Raw genomic sequence first — 21590 nt, 5'->3', positions numbered from 1 at the left:
TTTTTTACTTTGTCCCAGGGTGGGACATCATGCTATAGTGTCAGATGGCTGATCTGACACTTTGCAAAGCACTGTGTCAGATCAGCGATCTGACAGGAAGTGCTCCAGGCTTGCCGACGCCTGCTCTGAGCAGGTGCTTGCAAGTCACCTCCCTGCAGGACCCGGAAGGAGCCCTGCAGCCATTTTGGATCCGGGGCCTGCAGGGAGGAGGAGGTAGGAGACCCCCTGAACAACGCGATCACATTGCATTGTTCCAAGGGTCTCAGGGAAGCACGCAGGGAGCCTGCTTCCCTATGTCGCCGGAACGCTGCAATCATGTTTAATCGCAGTGTTCCAGGGTTTAATGTGGCGGGAGCGGTCCGTGACAGCTCCTGGCACATAGTGCCGGATATCAGCTGTAATAATCAGCTGACACCTGGCGGCGATCGGCCGCGCTCTCCCCGAGAGCGCGGCCTATCGCCTAGGACGTACTATTCCGTCCATGGGAAGTAGGGCCCGGGTCACATGGACGGAATAGTACGTCTAATGGAAAATAGGAGTTAAACCCATATTTGATTCACAGAATTGTACAGTGGGGAAATTAAGTACAGTATTTGATAAACTGCCGCTTTTGCAAGTTTTCACATCTACAAAGAATGGAGAGGTCTGTAATATTTATCGTAGGTACACTTCAACTGAGAGACAGAAAATCACATTGTATGATTTTTACATAATTAATTTAGATTCTACTGCATGAAATAAGCATTCGATGAAATAGAAAAATAGAACTTAATACTTGGTACAGAAACATTTGTTTGCAATTACGGAGGTCAGATATCTCCAGTCTTTCAAGTTTCCATCTTGGGCCATTCCTTATACAGATTTTCTCCAGATCTTTCAGGTTTCGGTGCATTTGCTGGGCAACATTAAGTTTCAGCTTCCTCTAAAGATTTTCCATTGGGTTCAGTGGCTAGGCCACTCCAGAACCTTGAAAAGCTTCATATGGAGCCACTCCTTAGTTGCCCTGGCTGTGTGTTTCGGGTCATGTTGGAAAACCAGGCCACTACCCATCTTCAATGCACTTACTGAGTGAAAAAGGTTGTTGGCCAATACATGACTACCAACAATAAACCCTTCAAAAGAGTGCAGTCGTCCTGTCCCCATTGCCGAAAAGTACCTAAAAAGTGTGATGTTTCCCCTACCATGCTTCACGGATTGACAGTGTTCCTGGGGTTGTGCTCATCCTTCTTCATTGACCAAACACGGCGAGTGGACGTCATACCAAAAAGTTCTATTTTGGTCTTATCTAACCACATGACCTTCTCTCATGCCTCATCTGGATCATCCTGATGGTCATTGGCCAACTTCAAACGAGCCTGGACATGTTTACGCAATCTACTTGTGCTCGCTGTTTTGCAACTGATCTAAAGGTACCTTCACACATAACGATTTCGTTAACGATATCGTTGCGACGTCACGCTTTTTGTGACGTAGCAACGATCCCGCTAACGATCTCGTTATAGTGTGACAGCGACCAACGATCAGGCCCCTGCTGGGAGATCGTTGGTCGTAGAGAATGATCAGGACCTTTATTTGGTCACTGATCACCCGCTGTCATCGCTGGATCGGCGTGTGTGACACCGATCCAGCGATGTGTTCACTTGTAACCAGGGTAAATATCGGGTTACTAAGCGCAGGGCCGCGCTTAGTAACCCGATATTTACCCTGATTACCATTGTAAAAGTGACGTCACCGCTGTGCTCTGCTTTACAGCCGGCGCTCACAGTCAGTGCGGGAAGCTGACGGCGGGGGACGTGACAGACATCGGAATGTGAGTATATAGTGTTTTTTTTTTACTTTTACAATGGTAACCAGGGTAAATATCGGGTTACTAAGCGTGGCCCTGCACTTAGTAACCCGATGTTTACCCTGGTTACCCGGGTGCTGCAGGGGGACTTCGGCATCGTTGAAGACAGTTTCAACGATGCTGAAGTCGTTCCCCTGATTGTTGGTCGCTGGAGAGAGCTGTCTGTGTGACAGCTCCCCAGCGACCACACAACGACTTACCAACGATCACGGCCAGGTCGTATCGCTGGTCGTGATTGTTGGTATGTGAAGGGACAAATTAAGAACGATTCTCCATTTTGTGCTTTTCGACTCCATTTTCTTGTTGCTTAAAGATAAATTCTGTTATTTAATTAGGTAAAAGGTTATAGCTGCCATGAAGTAACTTTATCTTGTTGTTCACAAGCCTGTTATTCAACTAGGCTATTGTTCATAATTGGTATAAAGACCTTGAGTCTTCGGACTCGAGCCAGGGAAGGGACTCGGGGGTGTATCGCTAGATAAGACTTTGAGGCACCTGTGAGTATATGTTTTTCTCCGGTTTTTCTGCATACTCGTGGGCTAAGTTTTTCCTGCATTCTTATAGGTTAAGAACTGTGAGCGTGTTCTTATGCTGATTGGTTGAAGTATAATTTCTATGGCTATGAAAAGCGATACACAATAAAACGGGGGCCAGAGATCTGCTCGATCCCCCATACAGAGACACACGTCTCCGTCTGGTCATTTTCAGTTGCCGGCAACGCCCTGTAGATTAATTTGGAAATCACTGAGTTAACCGTGAAGGATCAATTTAGATCCTCCCTCAACAGTTGGCGCCTGAAAACGTGGGGCCCCAAGCAGGAACGCCTCTGCCCCCCGGAGGACAACAAGACAAAGGACCCTCGGACCGGACACAGGCACTGGAAAATTGGGACTGATCATCCCTCACAACAACCACAGTAAGTTGGCAGTTATACTGTCCAGACTGACCGTTTGGTGTGGTTTTCCAGTGTTTGTTGCTGCAAAGAGGATCTGAGGTTTGTCCCCGATGGTGGGGTGATTTTTGGGTGGAATCATATAGAGGTGTAGTTCCGTTGGGAGCCCAGTGCTCGAACCGTACCTCATAAGGGACGGACACCCCGGATTGACCAGTGATGTAATTCTCTTTACAGTCAAAATATCCTGAATTCCTGATCACTGTTAGAATCAGGCGCGGTGAGGTGATCGAAGATTGGGTAGGATGCGTAACTCAGGAATTATATATTTATATATGTCCAGAGGTGTCCGGAGGGAAAGTCTAAGACGCCCTCCTCCTTTCACTGAGTACCGCGTTTTTGGGTTGTCCCAGCGGGGGACAGAGAGACCCAGTGGAATAGACTATACAGCCGCTCTAGTACTATGCACGACAAAGTAAGGATATTTAGCTCTAAAGGAGAATCAGTTTCCGTGGAAGGAAAAGAAGACTTTCAATTTGTGTGATGAATCTGATATTGTTAGCCCAAAGATGGGGAAATAAATCTGTCAGGAACGCAGATAAAATATTCTCAATCATGGGTTTTTCTAAGGTGTTCTGGTATGTGAATTGTGTGATGAAGGTTTTGTAGAAATTAATTAAGTCTGAGAACTGCTGTATTCCGTTTCTGTGTTTGTCTCTAAGATACCCGATGGGAGGGGGGAGTCCAACAGCTGCGCTATTGCTTTCTCTGTGTTGAGGAATGCTGTGATTTTTCTTATCTCTGCTGTGCCTCTCGTATGGAGGGGGCACATAGCTGCGTTCTAAGTTTCTCTATATTTTCTGTCGCGCTGGGAGATTTGTGTTTAAACAATATTTGAAATATGGTACCTGGTTTTAGAAGGAAACTTGTAAGAGATTGTTTGATTATCAGTATAATTGAAAGATTGGTAAAAGATTCACCTGCTTCAAGTTGAGTGGTTGATATATAGCAAATTGAGGATCAACGGGATGTGAATTCTGTTTTTGCTATGTTGAAAAAGGAAAGTTGTCTAGTACTATGACGAAAAACTGGATGTTTTGTGGTACTAGAAGGAACTGAGAAAGTGACTGAGATTAATGTGTCGGGAAAGCAAACAATCAAAAATTTGGGACAGGGGGTCTCCCTGCTAGATAATATGGTCCCTCCCCAGGAAATTAAGCCTCTTCTCCCGACTGTAAGCTCTGTGCCCCTTAACCCCAAGGCACCAATATATCCTGGACTGCCGAGAAGTTCTATGGGCGTCTTATGGTAGTATTTAAAGATCTGGGATTCTCATTGTAAAATAAAGCCCATTCACACATTTTTGTGACAGCTGTAATGTCCGGCCTTAAATCTGAATTGAAAGAGGCAATAATGTCAGTTAGACCAGATATTGAGACTTCCACTCCAGATGATTCATTAAAAGTAGTAAAAAAAGGTTTTAAGAATTTACCCCGTTCTGCATCAGCAGGGAAATTAAAGGTTAAATCAGTGGCCGCAGTGATTCCTACTCCAATCTCAGCCCCCCACAGCTGCAAGGACACAGCTCTGTTCCTTATCAGTGGCCCATGTAACAGACTTCAGCTCCTGCCCTCCCCACCTTACACAAATCCAATATTTCTTTTAACCCTATGTCTGAGAATCTCACTCCCCAGCCCCGTCATGTCAATTCTCAGACCAAGAGCTTCTTTTAATCGGTGTAGATGGCAGACTTAATAAATATACTCTTATAAAACCCATCCCATTGGGACCTTTCCCTGAAGTCACGGCTCAGTTCGTAATGTCTCCTATATGTCCGGTAAATTTACTGGGGGCAGATTTATTATCACAGTTCCGCTCCAGAATACAATTCCAAGATGATGGTCAGATGGTCCTTACGTTATATAACCCCTATGCAGATGAACACAATGAGATCTGTATCCTACACGCCCTTCCCACGGTTATGATGGCCCTGATAGGCCCAGATCCACCCCCAATAATGCCTGTAGAACCAGTAAAAATGTTTTTCAAACCTGGTGCCCCTTTTCCCAAAGTCCATCAGTACCCTTTGAAATATGATCAGGAGCGGGGCCTCAAGGAGCAAATACAAACGTTGCTCGATAATGGTGCCCTGGTACCCTGTGTTTCCCCATGTAACACGCCCTTGTTTCCATTAAGAAAAAGCCTCCACTCGGCCAACCCCCTGTGTATCGGCTGGTACAAGATCTACGGGCAGTTAATGCAGCTACTGTTCTGGAAACTCCAGAGGTGCCTAAGCCACATATTCTTTTGTCCCAGATACCTCAGGATGCTGCTTGGTTCACAGTTATCGACCTTGCCAATGCCTTCTTCAGCATTCCATTACACCCAGATTGCCAGTTTTGTTTGTATTCACTTATCAGGGACGACAATTGACGTGGACAGTTATGCCACAAGGGGCCCAAAATAGTCCCAATCAGTTTGCCAAAAATATGGGCGAGTGTCTTTTTCCCTGGCAGTTAGATCACCGCTATGTCATGCTGCTTCAGTATGTGGCTGATCTTTTGTTGTGTGCACGAACAGAGCAGGAAGCCATTGTTGCCATTGTTAGCCTTCTCAAGTATCTGGCAGATCTGAACTGTCAGGTTTCGGCCTCGAAACTTCAGTTCTGCCTTGGTCAAGTGATATTTTTGGGTCACTGTCTCCTTCAGGGTGTCAGACACCTCACAGAAGAAAGAAAAATAGCCGTCAGCTCCCTTCCTTTTCCAAAAGATGAGACTGAACTCCAGCGTTTTCTTGGACTATGTACTTATTGTCGTCAGTGGATACCGGACGCATCCCGCATAATGCAACCTCTCTACAATGCCCTGGAAGACGGTTTAAGATGTGCTGATGATTTGGCAGATTCCACACCGGATATGCTGTTACTACGGAAGATACTGTAGTGCACGGAGCTGCACTCCCTCCCTCACCGTCAGCACAAGAAGTAGAACTTCAGACTCTGTCTACTGCATGTGTTCTGGTCAAAGACAGGCGGGCTAATATATACACGGGCTCACAGCATGCATTTGGTATTGCTCATGATTTTGGAGCCCTATGGGCCAATCGAGGGTTTATTACTACCGCTGGAACTCCAGTGAAAAATGCTGAAGATGTTAAAACCCTCATGGACTCAATCAAATTACCTACCCAGGTGGCCATTATCAAAATTAAGGCGCACGGTCCTAGGAAAAGTCCACACACTGTTGGTAACGCCTTTGTGGATATGCAAGCAAAAACTGCTGCTCTCCTACCCATTTAACTGACTATACCAGCTATGGTGACCACACGCTCTCAGCGTAAACAGTTACAAGAAACACTGACTCTACAGGAACCTGATGATCCACGACAGACTGAGGTTTTCTGTCGGACCCCGTGAGACCGCTTAATGACGATGCAGAGAATGTCCCCAAAGGAAGAAGTGAAGCGGTGGAAGGCTGATGGAGCATGTATGGACAATGGTCTCTGGAAAAAGGACCAACTTGTGTGTCTCCCTAAGCGGATATACCCTGATATTGCCATGTGGGCACATGGGCCCACACATCGCGTAAAAAAAAAACAAAAAAAAAAAAACCAGGCCCTTGCCCTGGTACAAAAATTCTACTGGGCTCCAGGTATTTCTACAGTCCTGACAGCACTCAACCATGCATGTAATATCTGTCAGACCTGCAATCCCGGTCAACTTCAATGTGTACCCCAAAAGCATCTTGCTAAGCCCGACTATCCTTTCCAAAGGCTCCAAGTGGACCACATCACGTTGCCTAAGTCTGGAAGGTATGAATATTGTCTGGTGGTTGTCGACATGTTCTCCAGTTGGCCAGAAGCATTCCCCGTTACCAACATGACTGCAAAAACCACAGCGAAGAAACTGGTGATATATGCCGATATGGTGTTCCAGAAGTCGTCGAAAGTGACCAAGGCCCGGCCTTTTCTTCTCATGTATATCAGGAGGTTCTGACAATGCTTGGATCTACTGTAGCCCTCCATACTCCGTACCATCCACAATCCAGTGGGAAAGTTGAGAGGCTGAACGGCACACTGAAGGGACAATTGACCAAAATGATGCAGGAGACTACGGCTCCATGGCCAGAGCTCCTACCCATTGTACTGTACCATATTCGTACTACCCCTAAGGCAAAACATGGCCTGTCCCCTTATGAGATATTGTGTGGTGCTAGGCCCCCAGTTGCAAATTTCCAGTCTCAGTAGTTATCAGAAGAAACTGACCGTGCTGTTCAATATGTTATTCAGCTTAATAAAAATATTGCTAACATCTATGTTTTAGTTTCTTCTTCCCTTCCAGATTAAGCAGAAACCGACACTTGTCACAACTTGAAGTCTGGTGGTTTTGTGGTCGTGAAAAGGCATATCAGAAAACACGGACTAGAACCCTTGTATGACGGTCCCTACCGAGTCCTCCTCATCACTCCTATGTCAGTAAAGCTGGAAGGAAGGCCGACGTGGATCCACGTATCGCACTGCAAGCTGGTCAAACAGACTAGTAGCAAATAAGGGGACATAATGTTTTGGTTTTTCGTATTGCCATATAATAATATTGGTAACCGCATGGGACAGCCTAAATTCCCCAATATCCTTGAATAATAAGTTTGTACAATATCATGAAAGATTAGTAGTACAGATGGGTATAGCCAATAAAATTGTCAGTTCTGTTTTCATTTACCCTATGATTACACAAATGTAGGATAAATTGGTTAGGGCCACAGACTATCTAGATGAGCAAATTTGGGATATATTGGATATACTTAATATTACTGTTGTTGTCCAAAACCAACTTATTATAGTCACTAATCAACATACTGTAGTACTGGATTACTTAACAGCAGCACAGGGTGGTATGTGTCAGGTTATTGGACCCGCATGCTGTCATTACATAGATCCCAATAGCACTATGAAGTTAAAGTTAGAAGATATTCAGACTCAGAGATTATTATGATAAAGACAATGACCGTAATAAGGACAGTTGGTGGGCAGACACCTTCTCCTTTCTTAATCCAGCCAATTGGTTTGAGGGACCTGGGGGCTGGATAGCTGAAATCTTTCAAAGTTTGTTATATATTGTTGCCTTTATCCTTGTTGTGTATGTAATACTAAAACTTGTTCTTTGGTGTATTTCTGTATGTATTAGGAAATTCTGCACTAAGACAACTAATGATGATACCAAAAGTGTTGCCACTCCTGCTCTTCTCTACACCAATTTCACAAAGTTACCTGATGAAGATGTTGAAGCCAAGTGCATGGCTATTTTCAAAAGATCCCCACCATTGTCATCAACAATTGTTATTCGTAAATTCTAGTACAGGGGGGACGGGTACGCCGCAACAGCCATGGCTGGTAACATGGCACCAGTCATGTGAAGACCAGTACCCCTCGAGCTTAGAGCTTGGGATAGTACCTCTGATGCTGGACATTAATTAACAAAATTTATCTAGGGGGGAATCTGAAGGGACAAATTAAGAACGATTCTCTATTTTGTGCTTTTCGACTCCATTTTCTTGTTGCTTAAAGATAAATTCTGTTATTTAATTAGGTAAAAGGTTATAGCTGCCATGAAGTAACTTTATCTTGTTGTTCACAAGCCTGTTATTCAACTAGGCTATTGTTCATAATTGGTATAAAGACCTTGAGTCTTCGGACTCGAGCCAGGGAAGGGACTCGGGGGTGTATCGCTAGATAAGACTTTGAGGCACCTGTGAGTATATGTTTTTCTCCGGTTTTTCTGTATACTCATGGGCTAAGTTTTTCCTGCATTCTTATAGGTTAAGAACTGTGAGCGTGTTCTCATGCTGATTGGTTGAAGTATAATTTCTATGGCTATGAAAAGCGATACACAATAAAACGGGGGCCAGAGATCTGCTCGATCCCCCATACAGAGACACACGTCTCTGTCTGGTCATTTTCAGTTGCCGGCAACGCCCTGTAGATTAATTTGGAAATCACTGAGTTAACCGTGAAGGATCAATTTAGATCCTCCCTCAACAGTAGGTCGTTAAGTGTAACGGTACCTTTAGACTAACAACCTTCATAATCCAAATCTACCATTTTCATCTCCAAGATTTACCTTGTGCTGTGCCAGTTTCCTGGAATATAGTACCCTGGAAGCTCTGATTAATACCTAGCCCCCACATTTTTAAGGCACAATTTAAAAATACCTCATTTTTCGAACTATAAGACCATCTTTTTCCCATAAGTTTTGGGGAAAATGGGGGTGAGTCTTATAGTCCAAATGTAGCTTATTGGAGCGGCAAGAGTCGGGCTATTCTGCGGGCCCTGTGCCCGGAGGAGGTGGTGTTTAGAGATGCAATGCTTTGGGGCAATAATGAGAATCTCAGGCAGGCAGGATAGTGAACTTGGCGGTGCGGGGGTTATGCTGACATTTTGTGAAAGCCTGGAGCCCCACACTTACATGCTTTCAATGCAATAGACTCTGGGAAAATGTCCACCGGAGGCAGCGTATATACAGATTGAGATATTGGCAAAAGGACCCCTATTTGAGACATTACATTTTTTCCCTATTTTCCTGCACAAAATTGTGGTAAACTGTGCTTTTGTGCACGCCTAAAAAGACAGACACCGCCAGACAGAGTCCAAAGTGACTTTATCTACCTTATTATAGTGGATGATCTGTCAGGGTTTGGTTTGAATAGCATTTTTCAAAGATATAGATGGAAATCCCATTGTAAGTGCTCAGCGTAGAGCACAGGATAAATGTGAGCCGAGCCTTAATGCAATCTTTGTGAGGCAGGATGAACAATTCGATAACAGATCAAGAATTGCTTTTAATTTATTTTTTTACAGTGTTCACCGTGCAGTATAAGTGATAAAACAGTTTTATTCTTCCAGTCAATACGATTAAAGTGATGAAATTTATATTGTTTTTAGGTTTGGCCACTATCACACAGTAAAACACTTTTTTTACCCAAATAATATTTTTGCATAACTGTATTTTGAGAGCTATAATTTTTCTATTTTTCTAAGGACAGAGCTGAGTAGTCCTTTGTTTTTAGCAGGAGATGAAGTTCTCAGGGATACTATTTTCAATTTACATATGACTTTTTTATTACATTTTATTCGAAATTTGTTCACTAACTGTCACAGGGTTACAGCAACAGAGAGGAGCCTGAAGACCGCAGCGTGATTTATCCTTTTCCTGCACTAATTAGAAGCACTTCACCTTCATATTAAATGGCGTACATTTCTTTTTAGCAGGTTAATCTGCTCAGCTCAGAGCTCCTGGAAGCTATCCTTAAGGCTCTCAGCAGCGCACTGTTTGCCATTCCCATCTCCTATTTAAACTGGGCCCTGGCTAGCATTCATTGTCAGAGTTAACTTATGATGCATGGCTGGAGTTTGTTGATGGTTATTATTGTAGAAGGATTTTGTTGGATTTATCTGTAACTGTTGCTAGGTTTTGAGTGTGTGATAATTCCCTTTCTGTTTACCTCTGTTTTGAGATGGGCGGACACCTGGATGTCCGGGTCCAGCTGAACCAATAGAAAAAGTTTAGGCATTGGAACAGTACCCGGACCCCCCACTTGAATGGAGGGCCCGAACATCCAGTGCTTGCCAAGAACAGCGCTTCTGATCAGCGGTAAAATCATCATCACTGGTCAGACACCCAGTTCCCACGATGTCAAAAGACAGCATGAGTGCACAGCTGTGATCTGGGGTATAACGTTTACCTCTGGTCACTGGTGTCAGCTGATGGGACTACTGCTCCCATCAGCCGACGCCTGCAGCCGCTAGTAACTGCTAGAGCAGGCAGCAGCTGATGGGAGAATTCATTAGCCGGCGCCCGTACTGTAAATATATAATTTAAAAAAAAAATACAGCGTGGGTTCCCCTGTTTTTTTGATAACCAGCCAATGTAAAATCACAGCTGTTTTTTTTTTTAAATAAATAAAAAAACAGCCTTGGGTCTCCCCCATTTTTGACAACCAGACAAGCTGAAGAAGACAGCTGGAGGCTGGTACTTTCAGGCTGGTAAGGGGCCATGGATACTGCCCTCCTAATCCCCTCGTCTAAAAATAGAAGCCCACAGCTGCCTAGAAAAAGCGCATCTATTAGATGCGCCGATTCAGGCACTTTGCCAGGCTCTTCCCACTTGCCCTGTAGCGGTGGCAAGTGGGGTTCAAATTTGTGGGGCTGATGTCACCTTTGTATTGTCAGGCGACATCAAGACCACAGCTTAGTAATGGAGAGGTGTCTATAAGACACCTATCCATTACAAATCCTATAAGTTGTATTGCAAATAAAGACACAGCCAGAATAAAGTCCTTTAATTGAAATAAAACAAAACACACTTTACTTTTTTATTTAAAATTAACAAGCAGTGAGGCTGGTTTCACACTTGCGTTTTTGTCTGCAGCGTTTTTTGCACAAAAAACGCATGCGTTTTTTTTCCTATATTTAACATTGAAAACGCATGCGTTTTTTTGCACATGCGTTTGGTCGCGTTTTCAAACGCATGTGTTTTTTGTCTGCATGCGTTCATTTTCAAAAATGCTACCTGCAGTATTTTCTTGCGCGTTTTTTGCCGCGAAAAAACGCATGCGTTTTTTCGCGGCAAAAAAATGCATTGCTGTCTATGTAAACGCATGCGTTTTTAAGCACATGCGTTTGTTTGCACTAAAAACGCATGCGTTTTTATAGAAAAATACCAGAAAACACACTGAAAAGCCACCCACCACCATCAAGGTGATAAAGGGATCCAAACCCTAACCCTAACTCTACCCCTAACCTCACCCCTAACCGTTTAATGAACATTTTCTGACAGTCATATTGCCACGTATTTAAGTGCCACGTATCACGTATTTCAGTGCCACGTATGCCACGTGCCACGTATTTAAGTGCCACGTGCCACATATTTAAGTGCCACGTGCCACGTATTAAAGTGCCACGTGCCACGTATTTAAGTGCCACGTATTTAAGTACCACATATTTAAGTGCCACGTGCCACGTATTTAAGTGCCACGTGCCACGTATTTAAGTGCCACGTGCCACGTATTTAAGTGCCACATGCCACGTATTTAAGTGCCACGTATTTAAGTGCCACGTATTTAAGTACCACATATTTCAGTTGCACGTATTTCAGTGCCACGTATTTCAGTCACGTTTAGGGTTAGGGGTAGGGTTAGGGTTTTCTTGTTTTTTCTTGTGTTTTCTTGTGTTTTCTTGTGTTTTTCTATAAAAACGCATGCGTCTAAAAAACGCATGCGTTTTACCGCGTTTACATGCGTTTTTCACACATGCGTTTTTTTAAAAAACGCATGCAGATAAAAACGCAAGTGTGAAACCAGCCTTATACTCACCTAATGACCATTCTATTGAATCCCTCGTCTCTTGTAATAAAACAAAAATAAAAAACAACAATATCCCTTCATCTGTCAGTCATTCTGTTTCACGACGTAATCCATGTCTGGGGGATAAACAGTTTTCAACGTGGACAGTGCCAAAATGCAACCGTCCAGGCTAAGAACCACCGAAGAATGAGCTGCAGCGAGCGCAGCATCAGTAACTAGTGGTGACGTCATCGAGGTTACTGCCGGTTACTGAGGCTGCGTTCCCAGCCGTGCAAATGAAATGCAGTGACCTTGGTGAGATCATCTTTAGCACAGTGAGAAAAAAACTCACAGTGCAGAGGCGAGTTCACCAAAGTTCTCCAGTAGAATTTCACTGCGGTGAATTTGAACTGCATCTGAAGAGTCCAGACTGAGGGCGGATTCAGGAGCTAAGACAAAGTATGTGGCTCCGGCATCTTCACCATCAGAAGTAAACTGGGGAAGAGGGAGAGCTAGGGTGCCCCTAGCTTTAGGGACGGGAAGGAGACCATGGTCCTTGGACACCCAACAACAGAGTCGTGACACTAGCATGATACATTTTTTCGCAGTGTTCACCATAATGGTTAAATAGTTCGATGGCTTTAGGGTATGTGCACACGTTCAGGAAATGACAGTGCTTTGGACGCAGTACCTGTCCGCTGCATCCAAAGCACTGCCACCTATTGAACACAGGTGAATCCACATGAGGTCACTCAAAACTGCAAATTCACTGCGTCCAATATATTGTACGGATGAAACTTATCTTGCGGAGACTCATGTCCGTCTCCGTGGGTTGTCTGCGGGTGTCTCTGGATGAATAGTGGACATGGGATTTATTGAAATCCCATCCACTATGCTGTAACATATGGATGCTGCGGGTTGGACGCTGTGCAAGTAAGCATCCTCCAACCTGCAGCTTTTACTTATTGTGTGGACATACCCTAATAGATCCGGAACTGGCAATACCAAATGTTCTTTTCCATTTGCACATAAAAATGTGTATTTATAAATAATAAGAATAATAATTAAAAAAAAAAATAAATATATATATATATATATATATATATATATATATATATATATATATATATATATATATATATATATACACATACATACATACAGGTAGTCCTCGACTTACGACGTTGATCCGTTCTTACGCGTCGTCGTAAACCGAATTTTGACGTAAGTCGGACCATACGTTCATATGGTACTGTACCATAATAACAGTGCAGTGCTGCAAACACTTAGCCTATCCAAACACCTATCCTAACACAGTACCCTACATAATTATCAATAAACATAGGTACAGTAAAATATTGTGCAGTACAGTACGTTTAATAATGAAGTACAGTACTAATGTACTGTAAGTGATGTAACAGTAATAAACAGTGTACTGTACAGTACTGTAATAAACAAAGATAACAATTCAGTACTGTAATAAACAAAGATAACAATTCCAAAGAGAGAACAGGCTTATTGGGAGGAAGCTGCTGGAGATACTGGGGCAGGTGAGTCAAGAGGGGCAGGTGAGTCAAGAGGGGCAGGTGAGGTAGAGGATACAGGTACAGGATCTGTTGCAGGATATGTTGCAGGCCTCTCTACCTTCTTGAAGTACTGCTGCAGGTTGGTTTGGAAGGAGACCATCTTCTTCTCCTCCAAGATCTCCTTGTAACACCTAAGGGAATCCATGACTCCTCTGGCAACCCTAGTGTACCTTTCCATGTTGGGATCCTCAGCCTCAAACCTTGACAATCCTTCCTGTATCAGGGCAAAACCTCCTGCCAAGCCCTGCCTTGTAAATCTCTTACGTTCTGGGGTTGGTATGTCTTCCTCTTCCTCTATCATCTGCTTCTCCAGTTGAATAAGGTCCTCGGCAGATAACTCCTCTCCATGAGATGCCAGTAGCTCTGTGACATCATCCTCCTCCACCTCCAGATTCATTGTCTTACTGATATCAACAACGTTCTTTATGACACTAGTCACTGACTCTTGGACCTCTGTGACATCATTCACAAACTGGGGACACAGTTTTTTCCACACACCATTCATACTGGTCTGCTTAACCTCATCCCAGGAATCAGCAACATTATTCACAGCATCAAGGATGTTGTATGTTTTCCAAAAGGCCTTTAGAGTCAAGTCCTTATTCTTTTCAGTTGCTGCTAAAGCATTACCAATGATCCTTCGGAGGTAGTAGGCCTTGAATGTAGCAATGACTCCTTAGTCCATAGGCTGTATTAGGGCAGTGGTATTAGGTGAAAGGTAAACCACCTTGACATTACGGTTAAAGTCATCCAGACGGGCAGGGTGTCCAGGGGCATTGTCCAGAATTAGCAACACCTTAAAGGGGATATCCTTGGAGGTACAATACCGCTCCACGCCTGGCACAAAATGGTTGGTGAACCAGTCATAAAACACTGCAAGGGTCACCCATGCCTTCCTATTAGACTTCCAGATGACTGGTAGTTGACTCTTTGAAATGCCCTTGAGTGCCCTTGGATTCTCAGCCTGATACACCAGCATGGGCTTCAGTTTGTAGTCGCCAGCAGAATTGCCACCAAGAAGCAAAGTCAGTCTCTCCCCCCTGACTTTATGACCTGGTGCTGACTTCTCCTCCTTGGCGATGTACATACGGTTAGGCAAACGTTTCCAAAACAAGCCTGTCTCATCCACGTTGAACACTTGTTGAGCACAGTAACCACCCTCCTCAATTATCTCAGCCAATGCTTTAGGAAACTCAGTTGCTGCTTTCTCATCAGCACTAGCAGCTTCACCTTGCACTTTAATGTTATGAAAATTGGCACGATCCTTAAACCTCATAAACCAACCCCTACTCGCCACAAATTCTTCACTTTCACTTTCTTCCCCCTTTTCTCTTTTCAACGCCTCAAACAGTCGCCTAGCCTTCTCCTGTATAACCATAAGGCTCACAGGGATACGGCGTTGATTTTCGTCTTCCAACCAAAGCACCACTAATCTTTCCATCTCAATAATAAGCCCACTCTGCTGCTTTGTTATCACTGTCGCTTTCATAGGAGCAGATCCTTTCACATGTTCAAGGATACGATCTTTATCTTTGATAATCGTAGCGACAGCCGAACGACTAAGTCCTAATGACCTGCCAATTTCTGTTGGTGTTTCCCCCTTATCAGATCGCCTTATGATATCCACTTTCACCTCCATGGTGATGGCCTTCCTTTTCTTTGATGCACTGGTATCAGATGAGTCTACCTTATGTTTGGGAGCCATAATGAAGGGTGTTATGGCATGCAGGAGACTCAGTTTCCTCTGTAACCGGGTACAGTGTACAGTACTGGACTCTATAGTTCCGCCCCTGCACGTAGTTCGACCTACGACGCAAAACATCGTAAGTCGGAATGAGGCATCGTATAAACCGTCGTAAACATGAAACGACGTAACCCGAGACCGTTGTAAACCGAGGACTAACTGTGTATATATATATTTTTTTAGTCCCTCTATAGCAGAGGTCCCCAACCGCCGGTCCACGGACCAGGACCGGGCCGTTGGGGTTTTTCAGCCGGTCCGCGGCGCCGCTGACAGCTAGCTAATTCATTTCTCTAATCAGCGGTGCCGGTGACCGCTGACAGAGGAAGAGGCTGCGGCACCGAAGACCAGCTGTCCGGGGGAAGGAGCGGGACGCCGGGAGCAGGTAAGTATTACATATTCACCTGTCCCCGTTCCACACGCCGGGCGCCGCTCTGTCTTCGCGTCCTCTTGTTCTGACTGTTCAGTTCAGAGGGCGTGATGACGCATATAGTGTGCGCGCTGCCCTCTGCCTGATCAGTCAGTGCAGAGAGACGCCGGGACGGGACGCTGAGGAGCTGCAAGCAAGAGAGGTGAGTATGTGTTTTTTTTTTTTATTGCAGCAGCAGCAGCAATGGCACAGCTTTATGTGGAGTATCTATGGGGCAACGGTGCAGAGCATATAGGGCACAGCTTTATGTGGAGCATCTATGGGGCAACGGTGCAGAGCATTATATATAAGGCACAGCTTTATGTGGAGCATCTATGGGGCAACGATGCAGAGCACTATATATAAGGCACAGCTTTATAAGTTTGAATCACATTGAATCAGTTTGAATCACATTCTCATTATAAATGTCATAATTATATGATAAGTATGCACTAAGCTCCATCCCTCCATAACCCCACCCCCATATGACCAAAGCCCCGCCCCTGCCCCACCCCCACTGGGCCATGGAAAACTGGTCTTGCTTAAAGCCGGTCCCTGGTGCAAAAAAGGTTGGGGACCTCTGCTCTATAGGACATGAGCTTATATTTGGCTGCTCACTTCTAGTGCAATACATTATGCATTGCAATGAAATAGATCTGTCAGTCTTATGTTGGTGGAATACATCATGCTTATCGATGTATCTAACAAGCCAGCATACTTGGCAGACCCAGAGGTCATTATTTGACCTCAGGTTGCCATGACAAGCATTGGCTGATCACTTGGACTCCGATTGGTTACAAGAGGGACCCGCTTCTCTTTCATAACCTTCCAAATGCCACGATCACTATTGATTGTGGCATCTAGAGGGTTAAACAATCAGAGGCTGTGCCGACACCTGCCCTGGCTTTTACAGCAGGAGCTGAGCTATCAACCTTTCCTATCAGTTAAGCTTAGCTCCTGGTAGTGATTATGTAAGCACAAAAACACAATGACAATCACCAGGATGCACTGTTATGTCTATTTGCAGAAAGTACCTGCCAAATAAACATCCTATATCGGGAAAGAGTTAATGGAAGTGCGTCTACAAGGAAAAAATAATATTCCAATCCTTAGGGCGGTACAGGGAATTGCTACATTAAACACTACTACACACTGCACTACTAGTACTGGCTGGGGTTGGTTCTGTTTTGCAGAAAGTGTGCATGTAGAAAGCCGGATGTCAAAGTGCACTGGGCACTGGATGTAACAGCTCCCTAGAAGAATATAACTTCATTTTCTTGTAGCTGCTCATCTAGTAAACCAGTTTAACATGATTTATACAATACTTACCTGCAGAATACCAAAATATCTGAAGGCAAATAGTGTTTTAGGAGGTGATAGGTACAGTTTAATACAGGAATACTAAAATTTCAAATACGTGGCTATAAAGTAGCACACTGCAAACCGGAGTTCACCAATTCAATACTTTTGTCAAGAGGTAACATCACCCCGTCTTATCACCCCCAGTTGTCCATCATATACTTACCAGGTTGTTGTGGGTTTTTTTTACATTTAACAATATATCTATGAGCGATAACATAGGATGACATCATAGTTATTATTTTTATCAGTGTTTTCACAAATGATTCAATAAATATTTTTTAACTTCTACCGTATTTTCCGGCGTACAAGACGACTTTTTAACCCCTGAAAATCTTCTTAAAAGTCGGGGGTCGTCTTGTACGCCGGGAATCGCCTTGTACGCCGGGTGTATATGGTGGGTGGGGGGGGGGAGTGGTCCTGATGACGACGAGGGGGCGTCTCACAGGAAAGTGAGTATCCCCCATTACCTTATCATAGCGCTGCAGCGTGGGGTCTCTGTGCTGGGAGCGGCGGCTGCTGTGCTGTGGGGCGGCGGCTCCTCTTCTGCAGTGTGGGGCCTCTGGTGCTGTGGGGCGGCGGCGGCGTATCTTCATGCAGTCGGGGCTCCTCCGGCATCTCAAAGCCTGGAAGCCCCGCCGGCAACTCCATCGGTGTAATGCGGTGGCCTCCGGGAAAATGGCCGCTGCTTAGATTCAGATCTTGTCTCCCGAGATCTCGGGACGAGATCTGAATCTGAGCAGCGGCCATTTTCCCGGAGGCCACCGCATCGCACCTATTGAGCTGCCTCCGGGAAAATGGCCGCTGCTCAGATTCAGATCTTGTCTCCCGAGATCTCGGGACGAGATCTGAATCTGAGCAGCGGCCATTTTCCCGGAGGCCACCGCATTGTACCGATGGAGTTGCCGGCGGGGCCTCCAGGCTTTAATGAGATGCCGGAGGAGCCCCGACTGCATAAAGATACGCCGCCGCCGCCACCCCACAGCACAGAGGCCCCACACTGCAGAAGAGGAGCAGCCGCACCACAGCACAGCAGCCGCCGCTCCCAGCACAGAGACCCCACGCTGCAGCGCTATGATAAGGTAATGGGGGATACTCACTTTCCTGTGAGACGCCCCCTCGTCGTCATCAGGATCACTCCCCCCCCCCCAAAAGGGCACATATTCACCGGCCCTATAAGACGACATACGGTGTATAAGAAGACCCCCGACTTTTAAGAAGATTTTATTTTTTAACTGGTAAAGTTGGGGGTTCGTCTTATACGCCCAGTCGTCTTATACGCCGGAAAATACGGTAAATACAATTTGGGAATCTATGATTTAATAGTGATAAAAGCTTTTCTTAAGACACCAAAAACCATACCTAACAGATATTCCATTCCATGTGCAGACTGGATAACTTCGGTACAAACCGATGAACTGCTGATTCCATTGAGAGCATCATTAGCTTTCTTAATGACCTAAAAAAATTACAAACGGAATCATGTGTTCAGTGCTGTACATATGTGGCTGTAAGAAAATGCACAAGACAGTAGCAATTAGAGGACAACTTCCTTCCCTCAGCAAGGGCAATGCAGATGGGTCATACCTACGTCTTCCAACATGACAATTACCCGAAACACGCAGCCGGGGCAACTAAGGCTATGTGCACGATCCGCAGCAGTTTTCCATGAGGTGTACAGTACCATTTAAACCTATGGAAAACAAAATCCGCAAAGCACATGCTGCAGAAAAAAACGTGCGGAAACGCAGCGGTTTATTTTTACCAAAAACAGTGCGGAAAAATATGCACACCATTCCGCAACGTGTGCACATAGCCTAAGGAGTGGCTCCGAAAGATGCATTTCAAGGTCCTGGAGTGGCCTAACCAGACTCCAGACCTGAACCCAATAGAAAAATCTTTGGACAGAGCTGAAATTCAATAAACATAAGGATGAATGACGAATGACCTCGGGGAGATCAAAAGATCCAACACCGCGGAGACACCATCACGTGTTTCTCAACGCAGTGATCCAGAACACTGCCCCCATCCCTTAAGGGAAATATGCAAATGCATGTAGAAAAGCCGCGGAGACACCATCACGTGTTTCTCAACGCAAGCAATGAATAGCCAGGTCTTTCACCGGGAAGGAACAACCACGGGAAGGGCAGCATCCAATAAAGAAAAACCATCTATGCCAAAACATTGTATCCATCCACAGACAGCTGTTTCGGGGTATTTGCCCCTCATCAGTGTGGAGTAGGAAACTGGCTATTAGGAGCAGTGCCTAGTGAGAAGACGTGCACAAAATTGTGGTAAACTGTGCTTTTGAGCATGCCTAACAAGACAGATCATCGGCCAGACAGAGTCCAAAAGGACTTTATGTACCTCATTATAGTGAATGATCAGTTAGGGTTTGGTTTGAATCACATTTTTCAAAGATATAGATGGAAATCCCATTGTAAGTGCTCAGCATAGAGCACAGGATAAATGTGAGCCAAGCCTTATTGCAATCTTTTTGAGGCAGAATGAACAATTTGATAGTAGTTCAAGAATTGCTTTTAATTTATTTTTTTTTTTTTTACACTGTTCACCGTGCAGTATAAGTGATAACACGGCTTTATTTTTTCAGTCAATACAGCGATGCCCGATTTATATTGCTTTTTTTTTATCACAAAACCTGCATGTTGAGTGGCAGAGTGGCTTTTTGTGATTTGTGTAAAAGCTTGTTATGTGGGAAATGTATAATTTTTACTTTCATTACTGATCTCATCCACTGCAGTATTCGTGTACAGCAGTGCCTGAGACTGTCAATGTCTCACTGACTGTACCTTATAGCTGGATCTCACAAGCCACCATACCCTGACGTCATCACATGATCTCAAAGTTCCCTGGTAACAATTGGCACCCGCTATTCTCATCGTGTGGGGTTCGATGGTTGCAAAGGGGTTCTGGTAACCCCCTTGTAAGCAATTAAATACCAATGTCGCGATTGACAGCGGTATTTAAAAGGTTAATTGGCCCTGATCGGCTAGCTCCGTATCGCTGGTTTAAAACAATAATGAGGGAGTAAGACTCCTTAATGTACGCAGTTTTACTGCGTATTGGAGACCGTTAAAAGGTCAAATCTAATATTTATCAAACATAACCCTACCAAACTAATAGCCTACAAGTTTAACCCCCTTAACTGCTGCCATTAAAGGGCGTATCTGCGGTTGGTAAGGGGCCTTATTCTTCATCACTGCTTTTTAACTGAGAAATAAGTGAATAGCACCCCCACTCGGTGTAAATCCTGCAGGTGACAGCTGTATATGACAACTGACACCCTGAAACCTCAGTCCCGACCGGTTTTAGAACAGACTGTGCCAAATACCAATGTCACGATTGACAGTGGTATTTAAAAGGTTAATCGGCCCAAATCGGCTAGCTCCGGATCGCTGGTTTAAAACGGTAATGAGGGAATAAGACCCCTTATCGTACGCAGATTTACAGATGACACCCTGAAACATTGGTCCCAACTTTGGAACCGACGGTGCCCATTAATCCCTTAACCCATCTAAGTTGAAAGGATTGACCCCTGCGACACCCTGAGGTCATCTGATGATGATGGCCTGTTGGATCCAACTATAAGCCTACAAGCTGAGTCACTGAAGCACTGACAGGTCTCAGGCACTGCAGTAAAGGAATATTGCAATGCATGAGACCAGTAATCAAAGTAAAAAATATTAATTTCATGTCCCATAGGGGACAAAGAGAAAAAGTAAAAATAAGTGAACAAGTATACAAGAAAACACACCAAAAAAGTGTAAACAAATCACAAAAGCCTGTTTTGCCACTAAAAATTCAGTGTTTATGCTAAAACATAAATAAACAGGGAAACTAACACATAATTAGTATCGCCGAATCCGGAACAAACAGAACTATAACATTGTCATGTTATTTAATCAGTATGGTGCACACTGCAAAAAATAATTAAAAAGAGCCAAAAATTACACTCTCATCATACTGACACATAAAAAATGGAATAAACAGCAATCAAAAAGTCACATATAAAAAAAAGGCAAACCATCTCACAAAAAAACAAGCCCTAACATTGATCTACCAGCAAAAAAATAAAGTTATAACTTTCAGAATATGGAAATGCAAAAACAAATCAAGTTTTGTAAAATATTGTTTTTATCATGCAAATGTAACAAACCATAAAAAACTGTATAAATCTGGTATCGTTTTAATCATACTGACAAGAACAAAAAAAAAAAAATCAAACAATTTTACTGCATGGTGAACAGTGCAAAAAAAAAATAAAGACAATAACTGAATTATTTGTTTTTGTTTATTCTACATCTGAAAAATTTGAATAAAAGCAATCAAAAAACCTTATATACCCTAAAATGTTACAAAAAAAAATTGAACGTGTTGTGCAAAAAGTCCTCATACAGCCTT

At 44.1% G+C, this 21590-nt stretch overlaps 1 protein-coding gene across 6 annotated transcripts in view; it reads right to left on the bottom strand.

The window, feature by feature from the left end:
- Nucleotides 1–21590, bottom strand: part of SYNRG (synergin gamma) — a 488500-nt gene that overhangs the window by 137306 nt on the left and 329604 nt on the right. For 5 of the 6 annotated variants that reach the window (XM_077295517.1, XM_077295512.1, XM_077295514.1 and 2 more), the window contains one exon: nucleotides 18531–18627. The exons of the other annotated variant lie outside the window; for it this stretch is intronic. In XM_077295517.1, coding sequence (XP_077151632.1) covers nucleotides 18531–18627 — 97 coding nt within the window. The remainder of the gene's footprint in view (nucleotides 1–18530; nucleotides 18628–21590) is intronic. 6 annotated transcript variants of the gene reach the window in all.

The sequence above is a fragment of the Ranitomeya variabilis genome, chromosome 3, assembly GCF_051348905.1.
Source record: "Ranitomeya variabilis isolate aRanVar5 chromosome 3, aRanVar5.hap1, whole genome shotgun sequence".
In the NCBI taxonomy this organism is placed as follows: Eukaryota; Metazoa; Chordata; class Amphibia; order Anura; family Dendrobatidae; genus Ranitomeya; species Ranitomeya variabilis.
The sequence above is the reverse complement of the archived record's forward strand: the minus strand, read 5'-3'. Positions and strand labels throughout refer to the sequence as shown.